Genomic DNA, 22240 nt, shown 5'->3' with positions numbered 1-22240 from the left:
TTGGAGGGCGGCTCGGTGGCTCACGCGTATGCTCACAAGCCCGCAGTTCTACGCCGGTGTCTGCAGACGGGAAAGCACATGCCCACGAGGAGACGGGTAGGCAGGTGTCCTGACGCAGAGGCATCGTGACTGCCAGACACCGGAGTCGATGAAAACTTCCCTCAGCTGGGCCAAGCGCGCCGGAGCTGGGGGAGAGCCGGGCACCAGACCACCGTCCGGTGGTAAGAGGGGGAAAGTAGCAGTGCGCCCGCAAGCTGGGGGCAGGGGAGCTGAGCATCAAAATACGACGTGTTGTGGGAGCTGTGTGCATGAGATTTCTAAAAAAGGCGGTTTGCCTGGGGCCTGATGTCGGCGCAGGGGGTCGTTGTAAATGTCACACGGAACCTTCGGGGGGGTGGAAATGGGCTAACGCTTGTTGTGGCCGTGGCTCTTCACTGGGTAAAGTCTCTGAAAGTCCTCAAATTGCACAGGAAAAAATGGTTAAATTTTACAGTAGGCGCCTTTCACCTCAGCGGGGCTCTGGAGCAATCAGCAGTTCCCAGGACTAAACGCCGTTCTGCTCGGAGCCCGGTGTGTGCCGTGGCCAGTGTGCCCACGTGAGCTGCTGGCACACGCCGGGCCACTCACTGTGCGTCACCAGAACCTGCCACGTGGTTTCCTCCACTATTTCCTTGCAGATGCTCCGTGGTTGATTCGTCACGATGGCCTCGTGGGGCTCATGGGGTTTTGATGGGTGTGGCCAGGCCGTGTTCAAGGGGAAAGCGGTCCCCTGTGCCAACAGCTTCAGTGGAATGAACGGGGCACAGGGATGCAGGAACTTTCTGGGTCTGTGGTTCTTTCTGAAAACCCAGAACCGCCGGTGGGGGGCAACCCTTTAGCTCTGTCCACCGTGCTTGAATGTAGGGGGGGTCCACTGGCAAGCTCTCTCGTCCACATGTGCACAGCGCACCTGGCTTCTCGGGATGACCCGTCGGGTGTCCCACTACCCTCCACAGCAGAAGCACTGGCATCAGCAAGTCAACAGGGCTGAGTTTGCCGATCACAGCCCCCTAAATCCCACTGGGGCCGTCCTGTGCTCTCCTCTATCTGGTGACTCAGGGATCTGACCCACACCACGCACGCTGCCCGCCACGCTACCTCACCCCAACCAGGGAGAGAGAGAAAGCAGAGAGTGGCACGCTCCTACCCGGCTCAACCCAGAAGGCACACGCCTCACTTGCCCTCACGTTGTGTTGGCTGCAAGGGGTCTGGGACACACGTTCTTCCCAGGAGCTCAGGAAAGGGAGAGGCCGGAGGGAAGGATGTACACAGGGTGTGTGTGGGCTCCTGGTAGGAGAGGGAATCGTAGGAGCAGAAGGAGCCCGGGGGCTGCCGGCCACGTCCGCCTCCTCCATCATGTTGCTGGGGCAGGACACCCTCGCCCCCCAGTAGTGTTTCTCCATGCCGACCTGATGCAAGCATACGGAGAACAGATGCTCCAGCTTTGGAGAAATAGTCCGTGTTTCTCGACTGCCTCCATTCTTGGCTACGTTGTAAAAATGTGACCTTTCTCAGGGAGGTGGACGCCACAGAGTCCACGTGCCATCCCAAAGGACAGTCCCGTTTAATAACTCGGTTACAGAGCTGGACCTTCCGGAGACGCGTGCCTTCTTAAATTGAATTGTTTTCTTGTTCTGAATGAGCGTTCTGGAATGGAATCTCCATCTCGTGTTGGAAATAAATTGATGGATAAGTGAAGTTGGACGCCAGCCTCCCCGTGTGCCCCGTGAATGAATTGGAAGTAAATGAGGTGGGAGGTGGGCTTCCCTGTAGAGACAGAACCAGAATGATTGGTCTGTTCCCACCAGCCCGCGGAGCTGTTCGCATGCATCCTCGGGGAGGGAGGGAAATTTGCTCTCTGCTGCTGTTGGAGACAAGTCGCTACTCCCCAGGATTGATCTGCTAAATGGCTTACTATTGTGAGTCTGTTTCTCCCCCGGGGTAAGTGCTGGCGGGGACACGGGCCTGCGGTAGCTCGGGAACGAGCCTTGTTAGCTTTGGTGACTGATGCGCTTCGCACAGCTGTCCTCGTTGAAAAGCCACACGCCTGGGCCCTGGGAGGCCGACTCAGGGAGGCAGACTCCCTCTTGGTCAGAGCCCTGGGGAGCCCAGCAGGGAATGGGGGAGGGGGGGAGGTTGCGTCTGAACAAAGACCCCCCGCGAGGGCAAGGATGGGGCTATGCAAACATCTGGGGGAACGGCGTGCCGGGCAGAAGGAACAGCCCATGCGAGGACCGGGTCGCATTCAAGGCACAGCAGAGGCCGTGGTGGCTGGGAGGCACGTGGGTGCGGAAGAGGACGAAGAGGGAGGCAAGGAAGTGCCAGGGGTCTACATCTGTCCCGGGGACTTTGGCTTTGGCTCTGAAGAAGGTGGGAAGCGGGGAGGGAGGTTGGAGCCGAGCACGGACATGATCTCATTCAGCTTTAAGGGCCTCCCCCCATGTGCTGTGCGGAGACTAGGCTGTCTTGAAATATGGCCCAGCCACATAGGTTAGCTAATGCTTGCAGCCAGCGCCATCCTCCCCGCACATCAAAGGGGGCCCTTGTTGGCCGTGGGGTAGGGTCTGTGCCAGGAGCAGACTGTGCACATCCCATACAAGGACCCTTTCCTGTTCCCCCGAGATGGGAAGTGAGACAAGCTCGCTCCACAACACCCCATTGATCCGCGCTTCAAGACTCGGAAGGGACCCGAGCGCCAACAAAGAACGCCTGTGCCGACAAAGGGTCAGCGAGGAGGGGCCGCTCGTTAAGACGCAGCTGGAAAGGCAGCGCAGGGGGGGCTGTAATTGATGACACACCGTCTAGGAACGTGCGGGCTCGGGACACGGCGTTCTGAGTCACAAGAAGCTGCATTCACGGAAGAAAGAGGGAGCTGCCGCCCGCGTGCCTGTCGGCGTGGGGACGGGGCGCCCCGGGGTGAGCCCCCACCGGCTGGTCAACATCTGCCCTCCCAGCCGTGGCCCCGGAGCATGGCCCTCCACGGCCTTGGCTGCTTGACCAAGGGACCCCCCGAAATGACCTTCCTCTGCCCCGATGCCAGAGAAGTGGGTCGCACGGCGTTCAGGAAAGGGTTCCGAGAGGAACGGGGAGCCACAAGTCCTCCAGCTCCTGCTGGCTCCTTGAGGGCAGAAGAGTTAAAGATTCCTAGTCCCAGGGCAGAGCGTGGCCCGTCACCTGGTCCTAAGAAGGAGCTTTGCACCCCCCACCCCAGGTGCAAATGCAAACCCCTGTCCCCCGTGTGCTTCAGTGCTCCCCAGCAGTGGCCTCTCGTGACGGCTCCGATGCCCGTCGGGGGGCGAGTGGTCATTCACGAACCGTGTTCTGTCCTCGCCCTGAGAGGCGAAAGGGACTGTGGTGCTGACGCACGCTACAACACAGGTGCCCCTCGAAAACGTGGCGGCCAGGGAGAGAAGCCGGTCACAGGCGACCCCACCCAGGCTGGGGAGGGATGGCGAAGGGGCGCGGGGTTTCCTCTGGGGGGGGGGGGGGAATGTTCGGGAACTAGATGCAGGTGGTCTGTCTGCGGCCAGAGAGGTGTCGAGTGCCTGAGTCATATCTCCATGTATAATTTATATGTATATACTATTATGAGTCATAGAGTTTTCTAAGATACTTTCCTGAAAGGTTTAATGTATGCATTTGCTTTCTCGAAGTCACGTCGCAGTGTTTGTAGGGAGCAGGTGTCGGCGGGGGTAGGGGCCGCCTCTCCCCCAGAGGCACACCTGCCCGCTGTGCCTTCCTGGACAGCAGACCCCCCTTCCCACAGCCCCGCGGATCCCCACCTCCAAGGTCGGGGCGTCGGAATACCTGCCTCTCCAGGTTGTTGGAGGGAGTGACTAGAGCAGGACGTGCAGAGGTGCTGGGAGCAGCCCAGAAAGACTCCGAACCACGATGTGGCTGTGGGGGGTTGGTGTTTTCACCACTGATGACGGTGCTAACATCCAGGCTGAGTGTGCGCCCAGAGGGGCCGTTTGCAAAAGGAAGGAGCTCACGGAAGGGGGCTTGGCTGTCAGGAGGCGGGACAGTTTGAGTATAAGTCCTCTGGGCCTCAGTTTCCCCCACCATGGCAACAGTAATGTGTTCTGCTCTGCCATATGAAGGTCAAATGTGGCAAAGATCCACACAGATGTTCTCCGAGGAGGACAGAGCGGCGTCCCGGGGATTCATACCCCCAGAAGGAGGTGGTGGAAGACCTCACCCTCGATGCCCTGGAATGTGCCCTTCCTTGGAATGGGGTCTGTGCCGATGTCATCAGTTCCAGATGAAGTCACTGGGAAGCCCTTGTCCACGATGACCCATGTCCGCAGGGTGGAAGGGAGACCTGGTCACAGACATGCACAGGGAGGGCCCAAGTGGCCATGGAGGCAGAGTCGGAAGCCGGGTGTCTACACGGCAGGAGGCACCAAAAGCCGTGGGAGGGGAGGCAGGATCCCCTGTTTCACCGCCGGCTGGTCAGAGAGCACCTTCCTGCAGTCCAGGTGCCCCATGTGTAGCACTTGAAGCAGCAGCCCTAAAACCTCACAGACTACACCCAATCTCTCGGGATGCTGAATGTGTGCCCCCTGACCTCTCAGGCACCCCATAAATAGTCCGACAGGATCCGCGGCCTTACAGGGTCTTCCCACTCAGCCCCAGCATGCTCTCTGTGCTCTGCCCAGGGAGGGGGTGCGGGTGGCTGGGAGGCTTCCTGCCCTCGGGCGCAGACCCTCCCTGGGGCCCCATGGCAGCATGCTGGGATTTCTGGAAGGAACCGCGGTGGAAGCCAGGCGGAGGAGGAAGTGTAGCTGAGCACGACTGCACGTGGAGGGCCGACACGTTGCTGGGGGCAGAGGTCCTGCTGCGTCAGGGGGAGACACTCCCAGGTCCCCTCTGGCCTCTCCACCTCCGGGCCCTGGCTGCTCCCGGAGGACTCAGAGCGGCCGCAAGCGTGTTAGCGTCCACGTCCCCATCCGCTGTGCACTCCCCACCGGGGTCTCCCAGAGGATTCTTAAAATCCATTTTACCAGAACTTCATGTGGCACTCGGGGAGCGGTTCGTTAGGAAATGGACAGGGAGGAGGCAGCAGGTCCCAGCTGGCTCTGTGCCCCAGGCCTGCCGCCCGCAAGCCGCCGGGGATCAGTTCCCCTTCCCTTCCTGATGAGAAAGCTCGTGAGACCCGGCCATGCAGCAGAGCTGAGTGTCTGCTCTCGCCTGGTGAGAGGGAAAAATCACATCTGAGAGGACCCCCCTCCACACCCCGCAACGCCCTTGAGTGTACATAAGATATTCTTAACCCAGGATTATGTAAATCACCGCTCGCCCCGAACAGAGTCAGTTTGTTCATCGGATGGCCCGTCTCTGGACTCTTCTGCCCTGAATCCAGAACCTTCTTTCAGACACCCTCACTAATCAGCATACCAGTTGGTTCCTAGGTGGTCGGGGCATCATTTTAACTAGGATGCCTTGATTTGGGAAAATGAGGACCCTTTTGGAGTCTTTTATTTTTGTTTATTTATTTATCACTATTGCAAATCCAGGTGAATTATTGGTCTCTGCTGGAGGCCGGCTCTCAGAACGCTCTGCTTTTAGCCTCACTTGGCTGACAGGATTGACAACAGCACCATCCCCTGCCTTTCCCAGTGCAGGCCATCAAGAGCACCCTGGCCTTCCCATGGTTCCCCCACTAGAAATGCCACTGCCAGTATGGCAAGCAGCAGTCTTTGTGCATCGGCTCAAGCGTGCAAAGAACATCTACCCGAAGCAGCGTTAGGTTTGCCCGAGTTTACTAACTCTCAAAACCAATAACTACAACAAAAAGGAAGTTTATCTCACATACCTAAGCCCAGGGCCACTCCTTAGTTATTGGACATTGAGTCTTCTTCTATCTCTCTACCCCATCATGCCCAGGGAGTGGTTGTCATTTCCAGGTTTGCCTCGTGGTCCAAGATGGCTGCTCACGTGCCGGCCATTGTATCTGTATTCCAGGTAGCTGGAAAAGGGACAAAAAGAATGGAGTCCAGCTCCCACAAAGCAGATTCCTATCGTGCCATGTAATATTTCCACTTACATTTACACTAAAAGTCTTCTCAAGCTTTGAGCAGCACCTGGAGAGATGGTTAAAACACAGGCTAATGGGCTCTGCCCCCAAGAGTTTTGACTTAAGTATGTGCAGCATGAGACCCAAGATTCTGCATTTCTAAAGTTCCCAGGTGATGCTGCAGCTGCTGGTCTGGGCAGCACACTTTGAGAAGGTCTGTGCTAAGACTGGGTCACCAGATCACCCCTTGCTGCAAGGGAGACTGAGCAGTTCAGTGTGTTAGCGTCATCCTATTCCCCCACCCCACTCGCCAAAACATTGTAGCTCCGCTAGTAAAGAGAAAGAGGAGAAGGGGTGCCGAGTGGCAAATAGCCCCTTTGTGCTACAATGTCATTCACGTTTATTTCCTCCAAACCAAATCAATTCATTTCTCTATTGTCTCCGTTGTCTTTTCTGGGCCACTTCTGGGATTCAGAGGGTGGTGTGTGCTTGTGCGTATGTGTGTGTGTGCATGTGTGTGTGTTGCTGCACAGACACACTAGACAGCATCTTGCCACTTCCCAGAAGGACCATCCAGGACCGGGTGCTTGCTCCCTCTCCCACAATCCAAACACCAGAAGAGAGGACTTTCTGCTCCAGAGGGGTGGGGCAAGGGAGCCCCCTTTTCTCTCCTGATTTTGGCCAAGATGCTTTGTCAATATTTGTGAACGCTCTGCTATCTTGGGAATCTGGGGAGCCTGTGTTGCCTGCTCAAATGTCTCAACTATTCGAATCTCTCAACATATTATCCTGCCGGACTGGCCTCACCATTGCTAGGCTGATGAATTGTGGGGTGGGCGGTGGGGGGGGATCTTTTTCTTTACTTCAGGAAGGGGGAGCTTTATCACTCCCTGGAAGGTCAGTCCTAGACCCCAAATACACTGAGGGATCATCACCTGCAGGTTCCCCCTTGCTCGCACCCTGGGGTTCAACTTCAAGGGTCTGCAGCCTGTAAGCAAAGCCCATTCCCATCACTCCTGGGGGTCCTGCTGATGATCTGTCCAGATCGAACTGAAAGCTTAGTTAAACGGGTCCTCCATCAACTTGCAAGCAATGCTAAATTAGTTCCCAATTCAGTCACAGTTGAATGCATGCCGTCTTACAGCTGAGAGCTCGGGGCTGATCTGGTGACATAGAACATTGAAATCCAGAGTCACGGCTCCTGGACTTTGTTTCCCGGATGGAGCTAATGTTCATGGAGGGGCCCTCTTTGTACCGAGCACTGAACAACAGGGTTTGCGTACCTTCTCCTCAGGTTCTCAGAGGTCCCCGGAGGAAAATGCGATTATCCCATTTCACAGATGAGGAAGACAAAGCACAGAGAAGGCAGGACCTGGAACGCCACACAGCAAGTGTGCGAACGGCAAAATGGGTTCTCTGAGCTTGTGTTCATGGGAGCAGTGAGGGTCTCCGCCCCCCGAATGCTGGCAGCTGGACTTTCTTCTTGATTTCCAAACTTGGACCTTTGATCTCCCGAGAGTCTGCTGCCTGAGCCAGCGTGCCCTCCGGCTGCCAGGAGGGTGCCTCTGGTAACCCCCTGGCATGCTTTGTCAACAGACCACGCTTCATTTGACCTGGAGAAAGACATTGTTGACTTTCTTTCTCCATCTTTCCTCTGGGACCAGTCATTTGTAATGTTGTCTTCCACGCTGATGTCTGGAAGGGCCAGATGAAGGATCTTCCTATTATTTGGGTAAACATATCGCCTCCCCCCCCAAAAGCCAAGACCATGCAGGGAAACAAATACCACAAAAATAACCACTACCGCGAATTATGATCCACCTGTAAAAACAGCTGCCATCCAAACATCCTTCGGGCCCAGCACAAGTCCTTGCTCTTCCGTGGGCGCAATGCTTTTCCTGCGTCCAGAGCACCCAGGACTCCTGCACCAGTGCTGGTAATTGCACAGCATATATACAAAGTCCAGAGCAGGTAAAGCTGTGGGATAGCTATTGATGTCCGGCTGGGGACCCAGTGCAGGACAGCAGGTTACAACTGAGGCAGAGAAAAGCCATCAGGATGACAGGAGTTCCCATCCACAGGGATGCCGGCCCCATCGGTCCAGCGAAGCAGAAGGACTTGACCTCCAGAGGAATTGGACGGGAACTGGAGAGGCCCCCAGGAGATGCACTGAGAGCCCCCTCATTTTAGGAAAATGATCTCCTTGTCCATGGATAGGCATTGTTTTTTCCTGAAAGGGCTAGACAGCGAGCAGTTTAAGCTGTACAGGGACACATACAGTGTCCGTTACATGTTCTTAATGCTTCAGCAAACTCAATAACCACTCTTGGCACTTGACTCTATAAAAGCAGACTGAGGGCAGGGTTTGGCCCCTGATCTTGTCGACTGGTCTGCAAAATCTAACATCCTGGGAAATGTATGTGCAAGGTTGTATTTGCAACCTTCCCTTCCTGCAAATGTTTAAATTAATTACATAAATTCTTAAAAATCCATTCTAAGAAGCAGCACACAGTTGCCATCTCTACACCAGTGTCGAGGATGAATCAGTAAACGGCAGACTTCCCGTTAATCTGGTCCCCTCTGAGCTGCCTTCCTTGGGGAAGAGGTGAAACTCTCAGTCCGCAGTTGGAGGAGATCCCAGCAAGACATGCTGGATCTGTCGGCACCTGTGTTGCTGGAAGGCTCCCCTCCACGTCTTCTGCCTCAAAGCCAAGAGGGGAACATGTGGTTTTCAGACCAGCTGGCTCCTCTCCCACCCTTCAGGGGAGTGGACAGCTTCTCTGGCCACAGGCGGAAAGAGGGAAGCCTGGATTTGAGTTACTGGAAGCTAGCACAGGGGTTGGATAGAAATGGGGAGTATCCTCATGCCCCTATCCGGTGTGTCCCCTGGAGTCTAAGGCAAAATGGGCCAGCCACCTGTCCATCACATCCATGCTCACCCACCACTGACTCATTTTCTAGACTGTCAGAGCAGTATGGAGGGAAGGAACCACACATGTGGCATGTACGATACGTAGATCTTTCTATCTGGAGAGAGGGAGATCCATAGACCCACAGGTGTCTCTCTGGCATACAGACGGAAGCCACAACCCTCAGGCTCAAGTTTGCATCTCAGTGTCTTCAACTAATTAAACCAGGCCCACCAGATTATCTAACATAATCTGCTTTCCAGATAGTCAACTGACGACGGGCATGAATCACGTCTGCTAAGTTACCGGCACAGTCGCACCTAGACTAGTGTCTGAAGGAATACTGGGGACTGTCACCTGGTCTTGTTGACACATAACCACCCACATGCTGGCAAGAATTTCAGAAGGCACTCTCACGTGCTGTTGCTCAGAGTTTAGTGGAGAACATGACCATGAGCGGCGGTATGGCAGGGCAAAGGGGAAGCGTGTGTGCCGCTCAGCCCAGCAATTCCACAGGTACAAAGAGGTGCTGGGGAATTTCAAACACGTGTGTAGACGAGAGAGAGCTCGTTGTCATGGCAGAGTGTGAAACTTCCTGAACTCTCCATCTCCCAGAGAGGGCAGATGATGGACATCCAGTTGCTCTCTGAGACAGAATTAGATCAGCGTGCAGATGTGGCTCTCAGACTAGAGCTATGGTCCAGCCAGGTGGACACAGGTAGATGGGGAAAACGTAACGATGCGCGAGATGAAGAAGCGAGCTGAGGACGTCCAATATGGCGTGAACGGCATAGAAGACACGTTTGCGAAAAATGTAAATGGAGGGAACGATGCTGTGGTTTCTTTACATACGTGGGAATCTGATAAAAGCTCAAAATCGCAGACATCAAAGATGGACGTCAAGTTCCCGATGGCAAGTGCCTCTGGGGAGCATATTCGGAAACCGGACTGGAGGAAATGAGAGCTTTCAAAGCCGTCAGCCCTGTTTCCTGTCTTTACAAAAGGAAAAACTGAAGTGAACACAAAACGTGGTAACGTTCCGTTGTTCCAGATTTTGCGTGTTCGATGCATGCGACACACGTGTCCTATTTGTAATCTTCTATCCTTACACACATGCGCACACCGCACACACACATGGCGCAGAGGCTGGGCTCGCCTCCGTGGGCTGATTGCCCAGCACCCCTCCCAGTCACGCGGACCAGCTGCCCTCCCCGTCCACGCGGACTCTGTTCGGAGCCCGGAGAGGCAGCTCATAAACATTATCAGAGGTCATCTTCACAACGATACTAAGTATTCCCAGGTTCACAGCCCAGAAGCAGATGCTTGGAGAATTTAAATAATAGCAAGGAAGGGGGGCAGAGCCAGGCAGGACTCATGGCCGTCCCCTCCTGGGATTCTTACGCCATCAGAACAGGTGGCTCAGCCCTGGAGACGTACGTTCAAACCTGCTGAGGTCCCTTTTGCGCTGCGTACCCTGAACAAGCCGCCGCTCGATCAGCGCCGGGACTCTGTTTCCCCGTCTGCAGACCGGGGCTAGGGAGACGACCTGCTTTGTGTTGGGGGTAGAAATGACGGTGTTGAGAGGCCCCTGGCTCATAGCAAGAGCTCCCCAAAAGTGACCTGAGGTTTTTACTGATGAGGCTTCTCCATGGCTCACAGGGACATCTGCCTCGAGAGGGGTTGTTTCTGCTCCGTCTGGAAAGTTCTCGCCAATCAGCGGGTTCTGTCCGTGGTCCTGAACCCTCACTGGTGGCTTAAAGGCTAGGCGTCCTGCTCAGAGCTGCAGATCCCACTTCTGGGCGCGTCACCTGTGGTTGAGTGGGACCGGGTGCTCATCGGAGGCCTGGCGGCTCGCCTGGGGCCAAGCTAGATGTGACCCTGGCCATGGCCTTCCCGTGGTTCTGCTTTCCTTCCTCCTTCTGTGCTGAGAGACGGACCACATGCCATCAAAGTCGCCGTCTGCAGGTCCGTGATTGAGTGGTGCTCAGGACATTCACAAAACGATGCCACGACGACTACCCGGTCCCAGAAGGTTTCCATCGTCTACAGACTGGACTCCTGCCCTTTGAACTGTCGCTGCGCCTTCCCCTCCCCCGCTGCTGCTGGCGACCTTCCATCTGCACAGATTTGCTGTCCTGGACATCCCGCGTGGATGGGACCCAGCACCGTGTGGCCTTCCATGCGTCTCCTTGCACTCAGTCCCCTCACATGGCTGGTATCGGTCTGCGGGCCATGGCTGGCCACCGCTGGGTGTATCCATGTGTCCCCCCTTGTCCTTCCCGAGAGCGTCACCGGGATCAATGCACACCCCTCCGTCTGTTTCACACTCCAGAATCTGTCTTTATTTAAAAATTTAAAATACAATTTGTAAAAATACAGGAAACAGCCAAAGCAATTAACATTTATGAGGGCACCTCACACAACAAAGCATGTTTTCTCCGAAGCCTCGGGCTTTCTTCAAATTTGAAATGACAGTGATTTAGGGTCCCCCAACTTTATTGATTCTTGTCAGTAGAACAGGACTGTGGTAGAAGGAGATGGAGGGCGGGGAAACCCCAGAGCTGGAGAGAGGAAATGTCTCCCGGAGTCTTGCCTCTGTCAAACTGGGGTGGCTGGGAAACGGGGCGATGGACTTGCTTTCAGGGCAGCCAGGGCCGGCGAGCAGGGGACACCAGCTCTGCAGGGAGACACTCCCCTGAGTCCCAGGTCAGGGGCTTGGGTAGGCTCCTGAACATGGGACAGTCGTAGGCATTTCAATGAGATGTCCATGGCATCTCATCTAAACACTGAATTAGCCTTGACTGAAAAGGAATTTGGGAGGACAACCTATCATGTGTCCCTCTGTGCCTGCTGTGTCAGTTCACGTATAGGCGTGCACATGCTCACTGCACACGCACACACGCATGCACGCCCACACCACCCCTACATGCGCACAGGCACATGCACACGCATACCACACACTTTGATTCTAGGAAAGCTTCCCTCCATCCCCACGCCCCCTCTCCTGGGTCACTGGGGCCAGACGCACGTCATCTCCTGCCAGACCTGTCCGATGTGTCCAGCCCAAGCCTGCATTTCTCTCTGTTCTCCTGCTTCCGCAGCATTTGCTGTTGCCTTCTGTAATCCCACGATTTCAGCCCTTTCTTCGTCATAGCACAAACTGCTTCTCAAGGTCCTGAGAGAGGACAAGTCTTGGCCCCACTTTGTAATTCAGTGTCCAGGGCTGTGTTAAGGCACAGGACCGGCTTCTGGGGTTACACACGACCCCAGGCTGGGGCTTCATCAACAGGGTTCATGGTTCCGGAGGCTGGAAGTCCAAGATCTAGGTGTCAGCAGGCTTGGTTTCTCCCGAGGTCTCTCCTTGACTTGCAGACAACTGCATCCCTGGTGTCACTTCTTATTCTTAAAAGAACACGAGTCCTGCAGGCTTGGGGTCACCCTACAGCCCCACAGCACCTTAATTATCCCTTTCAAGATACCTCTTACTTTTATAAATATAGTCACACTGAGGATTAGGGTTTCAGTATATGGTTTTGGGATCAGAGGCACAATTCAGTCCGCAGCACACGCAGATCCCAACCTCCAGAAATCCCACGTCTAACCTAGACAGCTAAAACAAGCATCCAGCTCATCAAGAGTGGGGGGGCATGGGTGACAAAAACCAGTATCAAAACATGCCCTTGCATGCTGGCTATGTGGTTATAGGTGCAGTAACCAGACGCCTGAAGTAAAAACGTTCAAAACTGAACTTACTCCCGCAGCCTGTGCCTCCTGTGTCATCAGAAGGTCTCCCTTCGTGTCCGGAGGAAGGAGGATGTGTGACAGTGACAAACTTGCCCAAGTTCTCCAGATTCACTCTTACTTCTTTAATAAAAGGAGGGGTGCAATTTATTTATTTGAGAGACAGAGAGAGCACATAGAGTAGGGGGGAGCAGAGGGAGAGAATCTCCAACAGACTTCCTTCTGAGCACAGAGCCCAGCGACCCTGAGATCGGGGCCTGAGCCGAAACCAAGAGTCAGACGCTCAACCGACTGAGCCACCCAGGTGCCCTGTTCTTACTTCTTGCTCAGACTCTATACCCGGGGCTGGTCCCCACTCATAGCTCAGAGCCCCAGGCTGTCGCAGCAGCTGCCGTCTGGAATACTTCCGGTCACTCTGCCTCGAGAAAAGTCCCTAGAGGAATGTGGGTAACTGTCCTTGCCCAGCAGTGACCCACGCCGTGTCAGCCAGAATTAGTCACGTCGCTCCTGCCAGCCACACAGACTCTGTGCGTGAAACACACCTTCCCAAGGTGGCCAGAAGCCAGAAGGCAGGGGACCTGTAGCTTTGTCCACATGGGTCAGCCTTGTGGGACCCAGCGCAGGGCAGAGTGGATCTGGAGGGACCCACAGAGGACACTCAGCACGTGACCCACTCCCCAGCGCCTCTCCAGCCGAGCCCACAGCCCTAAGCCCCCGCATCTGCAGTTCAAACAGGGACGCTCGACTCAGTCTGAGCCACTGAGCCCCCCCGCCAAAGCTTCCTCTATCCATTTGGAATCTCCGTGACAGTTAATTCTCTGCTCCTGGAATTTTGGGTGGCCGGGGAGACCCCTACCATGTCCACCCAGTCTGAATCTGGACACGATTCCGTTTAGGGCCCGGAAGTGTTAGCGGGTGGGGGCGGGGAGCGTGTGTGCGTGTGTGTACCTGCAATGACCATTAGGAACCTAATCACAATTAACCCACGAGGGAGCTTGCTGGCTTAATGAAGCCATTAGCCAAAGACCATTCTGAGAGAGAAAATGTAGAGACTGAGCTCCGAGCGCATTACCTGTAATGAACCTGGAAATGGACTGGGGAATTTCCGTGGTATTCTTAGCATCGGGAATGGCCAGTGTGAGAGCCACCAGGCTGCAGTCCCAGCGCTGGGAATCCTGCGGACCCAGGAGGAGCCCGGCAGAGGGCTGTGTCACCGCAGGCAGGTGGGCAGCAGCCTCAGAGAGAGGCTGGGACTCTGCTCGTAACTGATGACTCTTGCAGATGTGCGCCTGTTTAATGCCAAGGGTCATTTCTGGGTCCGTTGCTTCCCTGGAGAAAGAAGCGAGGAAATCTCTTTCCTTACAACTCCGGCTTCAAAGAGGAGCGGTGTTTCTGGAGCCAGATTTTGGAATGAACTGACCCAGAGGTAAAAGGCGCGGACGGACGTCCCAAAGCCACAGACCTTTTTTATCTTTAATCTTCATTAGACCCTAAAGGGAAGAATGACCAAAGGGCTTCCAGACAGAAAAGAGACTCTCATCACTTGGAATGTCCCTGCCTGGGAGGGAGACGCGATGCTAATGGTATTGCACGATCTGGGTGTGAACCGAATGAGCCGAAGTCCCCGAGCTCCACTCCCACGGGCAGTGGAGAAAGAGCCTTCGGTTTGCATAAAAGTCTGCGTGAAAGACGGCACCGGCGGTCCAGCGTCCGTCACCAAGGTCTAGCGATCCTGGGCATCGGGGGATCAAAGTGACTGACTCACTGATCTTGGAGCAGACATCGGCTCCGGTTTGCTGGCCGGGACTCTCTTCACTCCCTCTTCTTCCGAGAGTCACAGGGAGGCCATCCTCCCCTGGACAAGGGTTGGGCACTGAGCCCCCGCGAGACCAACCAGACTGCCCTCCCCCCCCTCCACCCCCAGAATGTAGCTCCTCAGCAGAGGGACTCAGAAGAGAAATGGCTGAAGCGGTTCACCCCATTCCCCGACTTCCCGGTTTTCAGCGACCTGGAAGCACGTCAGGGGCCTGCTTTTCCGAGGCCTGCTGCGACTTTTCCTGTGACCCTGGGAGCTGCCCAGGACCCAGCTCATAAGAACTGGTGTTAGTTCCCTACTTTAATACCAGATGAGTCCCAACTTAATATATTACAGTTCTGGGCATCAGAAATCAGGAGTGAGTCTTACAAAGCTAAAATCAAGGAGTCAGAAGGGCTGGGTTCCCTCTGGAGGCCGTTGGCAAGGATTGGTCCTTTTCTAGACCCTGGGGGCCCCCCACATCCCCCAGGTCATGATCTTATCCCCCTGACCCCTGCCTCGTTACCCGCCTTGTGCCCTCTTCCTCTGACCCTCGTGGTCACCTGCTATGAAGGACTCTCATGATTCCGTTGGGTCTGCCTCAGATTGCCCAGGACAGTCTGTCCGTCTCAAGATCCATCCCTGCATCACAACTGCAAAGGCCCTTAGACCACATAACAGAATAGACTCCCCAGTTCCAGAGATTAGAGCTCGGGCTTCGGGGTGGGGAGGCGCGTTACTCCAACGACCGCCACACCTTGCTAAGACTAGACGGAGTTCCTTTCTGCTGCCTACAACCCAAACCCGACCGATAACATCACCTCCCCTCGGTCTCGGCAAAGGAAGAAAAAAATAGCTGATAATCATTGCAGTGGGTCACTACGAAGATGATCCTAAGTAAAACTAAATTGTTAAATGTTCTTGGAAAATGATCCCCAAGAACGGCCTTTCTTTGCCCAAGGGGAGGGCTAAGCCATCAGGTTCTGGACAAGGACCACCTGGCAAACACTTTGGAAGGTTCCCGGTAGTGTTCCAGAGCACTGACTTGCTCCCTTGACCCAGGTACGTCTGCTTCCTCCGCCAGGACACGGAAATTCTGAACACCGCCATACTCACGGGGAAGACGGTATCCCTGCCCATCAGGGTGGTCTCCGTGGAGGAGAACAGCGCTGTGACGGATATCTCGGAGTCGGTGGAGTGCAAGTCCACAGACGAGAACGTCATCCAGGTAAGCGCCCCACTGCTCACCTGCTTGGATGGATGGGAACTTCCGCTGAGCACCTCATTCCCTGGGAAGGTTCGTCCCTGCCCAGAAATGAGCAGTTCAGCTGGTGGGTTTACAAACACCACACTTCCAGTCACTCCACTAAGTTTTTCCATTTTGATGTTGCGTACTGGCATCACTCCCAACCTGGTATTCATCGAGTATGCTTTGGGCTGAGGTTCAAACCCTGAATACGCAGAAGAAGCAAGCAGACGACAGGCAGTAGTAAGCCAGACGCGCCCGGGCTAGAAGGATGGCCCATCCTCGGCTACTGCTAGTGTGGCTGGGAGTACCTGGGAGTCAGTATTGCTGTCTTCTCAAAAGAAACTACAGATTTGGATTTTATGTAAAGATTGCTCGTGTTCCCCCATGGGCAACCAATTATAATTTTTATTCATGGGCAAAAAATACATCTGCAATGTGAGTCCGGCCCATGGGCAGCTGTTGGAACCACCGACAGGGCAGATCATGAATGGTGAGGCGAATCCGGCCCCCCTCCTCTGTTGTGTAAATAAAGTTTTATTGGAACATGGCCGTTCAAACCTATTTCTGTATTGTCTGTGATGGCTTTTGCATGACTGCAGGAGGGTCCCGTGATGACCTACAAAACTAACACATCTCTTCATTCGCCTTTCCAGGGAAAAGTTTCCCTAGAAAAGCCCTGCTCTAGAGACTAAGTTTCTTGGTGGAATGACCCTAATTCTTGGTCTTTCCCGCCAATATTCACTGTGATGTGCCCACAATGCTTGTTCAAGGAATAAGAGAGCATGCGGGCTGTTCCAAGCCCAAATGAACCATTTGGTCTTTCTCCATATGTTTTGTAGTCCTGGAAACACACCCAGAAGAAAACATAACAGATCCAAGGCAAGCAAGCGAATAATGGGTTTTTTCTCTCAAGGGGAGTCTGACACAGAGCATCAGAGTCTTTTCTCTGGGGTTAAAAGCGGCACGTGTCATCGAAGAGAACCATACAAATCACTGAGTGCGGGAGTTAGGGTGAAAAGACCCTCCCCTGCAGACCGCAGCCCCGCTCGGCTCCGACCGCCCATCACTCTCGGAGCACTGGGCAGAGGGTGGCATGCAAGCTGACCGGGTCGTGATAGCCTCCCGGTGGCGGCAAGGGACCCCAGCCACACCAGGATGCTCTCGCCCCTTCCTGACTATTGTAGGGAGCATCTCAAGGAAGAGACGCTTTTTCCTAATTCCCCCGAGAGTGACTGATGAGGAATGGCGGTCCCAAACCCACAGTGGCTTACAGAAGACCCGAGAGTCCTGCGGGAGGAGGGGGAGGGGAGGAAGTGCTGAGCCACACTGTCCAGGAGAAGCCACGTGGGCCACACACGTGGTTTCAGTGTCTCCAGTGGTCCCACTCAGAAAAGGAAGGACAGTGAAGCTAATTGTTTTAAATGCAGGTATTTAACCCGTCATATGAAAACTGTGATCATGTCCCATGCAATCGATATAAAAATGATGAATGCAACATTTCATTACTTTTTGGCACCCAGTCTTTCGAATCCACTGCGTATGCGCACATAGGGCACGTGTCCAACCTGACCCCACTCCAGGGCCCCCCGGCCGCCGTGGCCAGTGGCTGCTCCACTGGACACAAAGATCTCAACACCGGGGCGGGATTTCGTAATGTCGGCTCTGCCGGTATTTTGTGCCTGGTAATTCTTTGCTGGGGGCTGTCTGTGTGTTAGAGAACCAGTGCTCTGAGGGAAGCCTGCTCTGTTTCTGGCTGGACCATCACCCCACTTCCTTGTGGCCCAATCACCCCACATTCCTGGCGAGGCCAAGGTGGGGAGGAGCCCCTTGGTTTGATCTGGAGCCTGTCCTGCCCCAGCCACAGTCACACACCCTGTCCTTGGCAACCATTGGTCTTAACAACCGATCCCCTAAGAGCCAGGACCCCTGGTAAGGAAGTGTGACCCTTTGAAAGGACACGTTCACACAGACAACTTCTCTACACGGGTTAAAAAGTCCGTCCATGAGCCAAAATCCCCAGAAACAAGTTTCACTGTAGTTGTTGGTGTAACTACCTTTAGTTCTTCTTAAATGAGTTTCTCATGGAGTCGTCACTTACGACCGTTTTAGAGAGAAGGAAGAGAGAAAGCTAGTATTCCTGGTATTTCCAGGAATATACTAGCGTTTCCAGGAATGGGATCAGTATCTTTAGAGAAACAAACGTATCCGAACTAAAAGTCGCCACCTGGAACGACTTTGGAGTCGCTGCCCTGGGCTGCTGACGAAGCAACGGGTCATCCCAGGTCAGCAGAAGCCGGGGGGGGGGGGGCGGGGATGTGGGAGCGTCTGGGCGGACTTGGACGCCATCCCCAGGACGCAGACTCAGCCCGTGGTTCGGGGTCTAATGACGTCAGCGATACTCGCCGAGGTAGTGGGACACAGCTCGGGGTGCCGTGGGGAGGGGCGGGGAGGGAACGTGTGGCAGGTGCAGGAGGGTCTGGATTTGGACGGAGCTGAGTTCTATAGACGATGCCGAAGGCTTTGACATCCTCCCTGGGCACAAGCGGGCAAAACAAGCCGCCCCAGTTTGCTGCTGGAAGAAGCGACCCCTGGTCGGGGACGGAGTGCGGCCAGTGTTTCTACGTCCCCTGCCCTAGATGCCTGAGTTCTTCTCCCCACGGGGTCATGCCCGGGGCCGCGCCAGGGTCACCTGTGCATGCAGGCTCGGTTGTGAGAGAAGATCCCTGGGCTTTGGGGGCCCAAGTTCTTAATAACGGCTGCAGACTGGACCAGGCTGACCCCTTGATCTGAGACGTCCACCTTCCAGAACCGTGGGAGCCATGAACACCCAAGACGCCCGGTCAGAGCAGCCCATGGACTGAGGCAAAAAGCCCACCTGTCCTTCACCCCAAAGAGAGAGAGAGAGGGTGTGTCTCTCTCCTGCTTGGCCACAAGCATGCCTGCCCTCTGCTTTTTAAGGGGACCCTGTCTCTGCCTTCCAAGGATGCTCGTTAGGTGGACACCCTTGAAAAACAGCATTCAGACAAAGGCAATAGAGGCTTTGCTTGTAGGATATGCAAGAGAACCATGGAGAAATCTTCCAAAGCCTTCGCAACCTCGCCGTCCAGAGCTCTGCAGTCTTGAGCAATTCGTACATCCTCTGCTGCCCGGTCTCCTTCGGAAAGTGGGGACCGTCATAGTCCCTAGTCCAGAAGGCCACTGTGACGATTACCAAGTTTCATCAATCACAAAAAGGACTTGACCTAGTAGCCCACACATGGGAAGGACTTAGCTCTGAGGTCCGCTCAGGCATCCCTTCGACAGCCCCGGGAGGGACACTGGGGGCTGTGGGCCCATGTGCTAGGCACGCTGTTGCTAAAATAAGTAGAATTGCAGCTCGCTTTGTGGGTAGAGTTCAGCGATACCTTAGTGAACTTCCTGGGCTGGGTAACCATCGCCATGACCCAGTTTTAGAATATTTTTGTCCCCCAATTTGCCGTTACTCCGCATCCCCACCCCTAGCCCTGGGCGACCACTAATCTACTTTCTGTCTCTATAGATTTGCCTTTTTTGGACATTTCATAGAAATGGAATCCTACGGTATGTGGTCTCTTATTAAAGCAGCTCAGCGAGCATTTCTTACACATCTCTCTTGACAATATCGATGCGTATCCATATATAGAAAAATAATTTTTGAAACATGAGATCACGAAACACAAACTTCCTTCACCACAATTTTTGTAACTGTCAAATCTACACACACACACACCCCTGCATATCCGTCAGGCCCCCGGGGTCAGTGTGGACCTACCCGCCCTCCTGCTGTCCCTTTTTCCCCGTGGACGATCAGAGAAGCACGGTCCATCGCCCTGTGCCGAGAGGGGCCCCGGCATGTGCACGGTTCTGCCTGTTCCCTCCTCTCCCCTGCAGCAGCCCCCGGCGTGCCCTTGGCCGGTGGGCGTCTGGGGAAGGGAAGCGGCCGGTGCGGAGAGTCGGGTCTGGGGTGCGCTCAGCACCCCGAGTGTGGGTTTGCAGGCATCGAATGTGGGGGGGGGGGCTGAGCGCTCCGGGAGCGTCTGCGTGGATGTCCACCCAGCAGGAGGAAGAGCAGCTTCCCAGCAACAACGTCTCCAGGAACAGGAACAGGGAGGGGACGTGACTGAGCCGCCCCAGGGCCCTGGTGACCCCCACGGAGTGCTGGCCGTCCCCATCTGTCCACACGCCAGCGTCGTCAGAAAAAAGACGTGTCCTGTAGCCAATGATGGGGCATTGTCCCCTCGCGCGGGGTGGGGCCTCGGTTCTCCCCGGGCGCTGCCCCTGTGGGCCCGGAACTTCCTCTCTACCGCAGGCGCTTTGGATCCACAGGCTCCGAGTCCTGGGGAAGCTGGGTTCTTGGCAGCAGCCCCAGGGGTGGTTCTGTGGGCAGCGGTAGGTGGTGCCCCTGGGCCCCGGGGCAGAGTGGGCAGGCTTTCCCTGGGAGGGAAGATTGGCCCCTGCACTCACACCCCAGGGTGCTGGGAGAAGCACCTTCCTCCCCAAGAGCCACGGAGTGAAAGCAGACCCAGGAGCACAGAGCCGTTCCTGGGCCGCAGGGGACCGGTCGCGGGGCCCAGCCGGGCCTTTCCGGCGACGTCTCCGCTGCTGAGGGAAGACGCTCCCGCACGAGAGCAATGGCTGGACCCCGGGGCCCACGTGAACGAACCAACATTTCATTTTTGACTTTCTGTCTCTTTTGTGCTGATTGAATTCTGAGACACGTTGTCCTGTCCCGGGATGGCTGCAAGTGGCTACAAAACCTTATTTTTACATGTGGAATATCCCAGAAAAAACGTACAAATGCCTTTAGTGCAGCCCGGAAAGCCCCCGAGATTCCCTCTGCACCAGCGTAGCTCATGGGTTCACCCCGAGTCAGCCACTGCGGCCAGGGGATGGGCAGACCCCCGTTGTGGTCCATGACCCTATTCTTGAGGCCAGAGGCGGGGCTTCGTGCAGTCCTCCCACTGATGCGCGGGCTCGAGGTCCTCCACTGAAAAGGGCTGGGCCCAGGAGAGAGAACAGGTGCCTGCAGTGGGGCTCCTCCCCTCCCAGACCCTTACTCCTCGCCACCTGACCTTTCCCCGTCCCAGAACCTTCCTCCCATTTCTTAATGTGGCCTGGGTCGGGAGAAAGCGCCACTCCAGCCCGGTCCGTGAATCACCTTCCTTCCTTGGCTTTTCTTGGTGACATTAGTCAGAGCAGTGACGTGCCCCAGAGGAGCCACTGGCCAGGAGGAAGCAGAGGAGTCTGACTTCTCTGGGAGTCTCCTAGCAAGCCTGTGTCCCTGGTTCTCCCAGGAGGACATGGCCCTGCGGTTGGCTGTTGAAGCCAGCGGGTAATCGCCAAGGAAGCAGATGCCTGGCACGTGGACAGCTTGAGTGGGGCGATCCCGAATCAGAAGAGGAAAACGCCCATATAAATACAGCAGGCTTGCCTGAGACTCAGACCCAGCTTCCTCTAGCCCCCGAGCTCCCAGAGGGACGACAAGGGTGGTCACGGCCAGGGGCCTGGTCCTGGGGCCCCAGGACACCCCTCCTGAGATGCCCCCATCCAACATGTGGCTGGACTGTTTCCGTGCTCGCTGCCTGGACACCCCTGCGATTACACCCTCTGCTCCTCGTCCCCAGTGACAGAGAGACAGCCCCGTGTTCAGGGAGCGGCTACCCCCTACCCTGGGTAGCTCTGCCAGGCCTGGGGTTCAGAGAGAAGCCGTGGGGCACCCAGCCCCATCATCACCGGACTGCTCCGTGCCTTCTGTCCTGGTCCCCAGCACTTTGGGATCTCAGGTGACATCACCGGAGGAAAATGAGGCAGACGGCTCCCCGGGACGAGGCGTCGGTGACTTGGCATGAACTCCTGGAGAGACAGGCCTGATCTGTTCAAAGCCGTCACTCTGGAAATTTCTTTCCATGCCCCTCCTCCAGACAGGAACAACCAGAGCCCCTGTAAAGACACTTCTGGGGCTAAGGTGGTCCGTCTGCCCGACCCTCCGCAGGTGCCCCTCCCCGGCCCGGCATGACTTGCCCGCCCGCCGTGTACCAGGCACTGGGCTTATTCCTGCATTTGCAGGAATTTCTCATTTGACCTTCCCGGCAGATCTGAGCTGCCGTAGTTTCCCTGCGCCATGCGCCCTAGCCGGCTCCGGGACACGGATCCCCCAGCTGCCCTGGTCCTCTGCAACAGGCCGGTCCCCGCCTCGGAGCCTGTGCACAGCAGAAGGGGCCGTGCTAAGCTCTGGGCGTTTGCTCCGGGCTAGACCCTGAATTCCACCTTCTGTGCACACACACGTGCACACCTGCGATGGGACGAGTCACCGTGTCAGCGGCCCGTGCACTGCGCGGCTGGACTGCAGCGATCTTCTCACGCTGCGGACGTGCAAAAGCCCCGAGGCGGACGTCTTAAACACTTAAAACTGAGACACGTCGAAAATATCTCCGTTAAGTCTCAGAGAATGCCACAGAACCTTTCTTTTCCTT

At 55.6% G+C, this 22240-nt stretch overlaps 1 protein-coding gene across 1 annotated transcript in view; it reads left to right on the top strand.

Annotated features, from left to right (window-relative positions):
• The window catches only part of TMEM132C (transmembrane protein 132C), a 289840-nt gene that overhangs the window by 248589 nt on the left and 19011 nt on the right, over positions 1-22240 (top strand). The window contains exon 5 of the mRNA XM_059408191.1: positions 15585-15728. Within this exon, the coding sequence (XP_059264174.1) occupies positions 15585-15728 (144 nt within the window). The remainder of the gene's footprint in view (positions 1-15584; positions 15729-22240) is intronic.

This window comes from Mustela nigripes, chromosome 8, assembly GCF_022355385.1.
Source record: "Mustela nigripes isolate SB6536 chromosome 8, MUSNIG.SB6536, whole genome shotgun sequence".
Lineage (NCBI taxonomy): Eukaryota > Metazoa > Chordata > Mammalia > Carnivora > Mustelidae > Mustela > Mustela nigripes.
The sequence above is the reverse complement of the archived record's forward strand: the minus strand, read 5'-3'. Positions and strand labels throughout refer to the sequence as shown.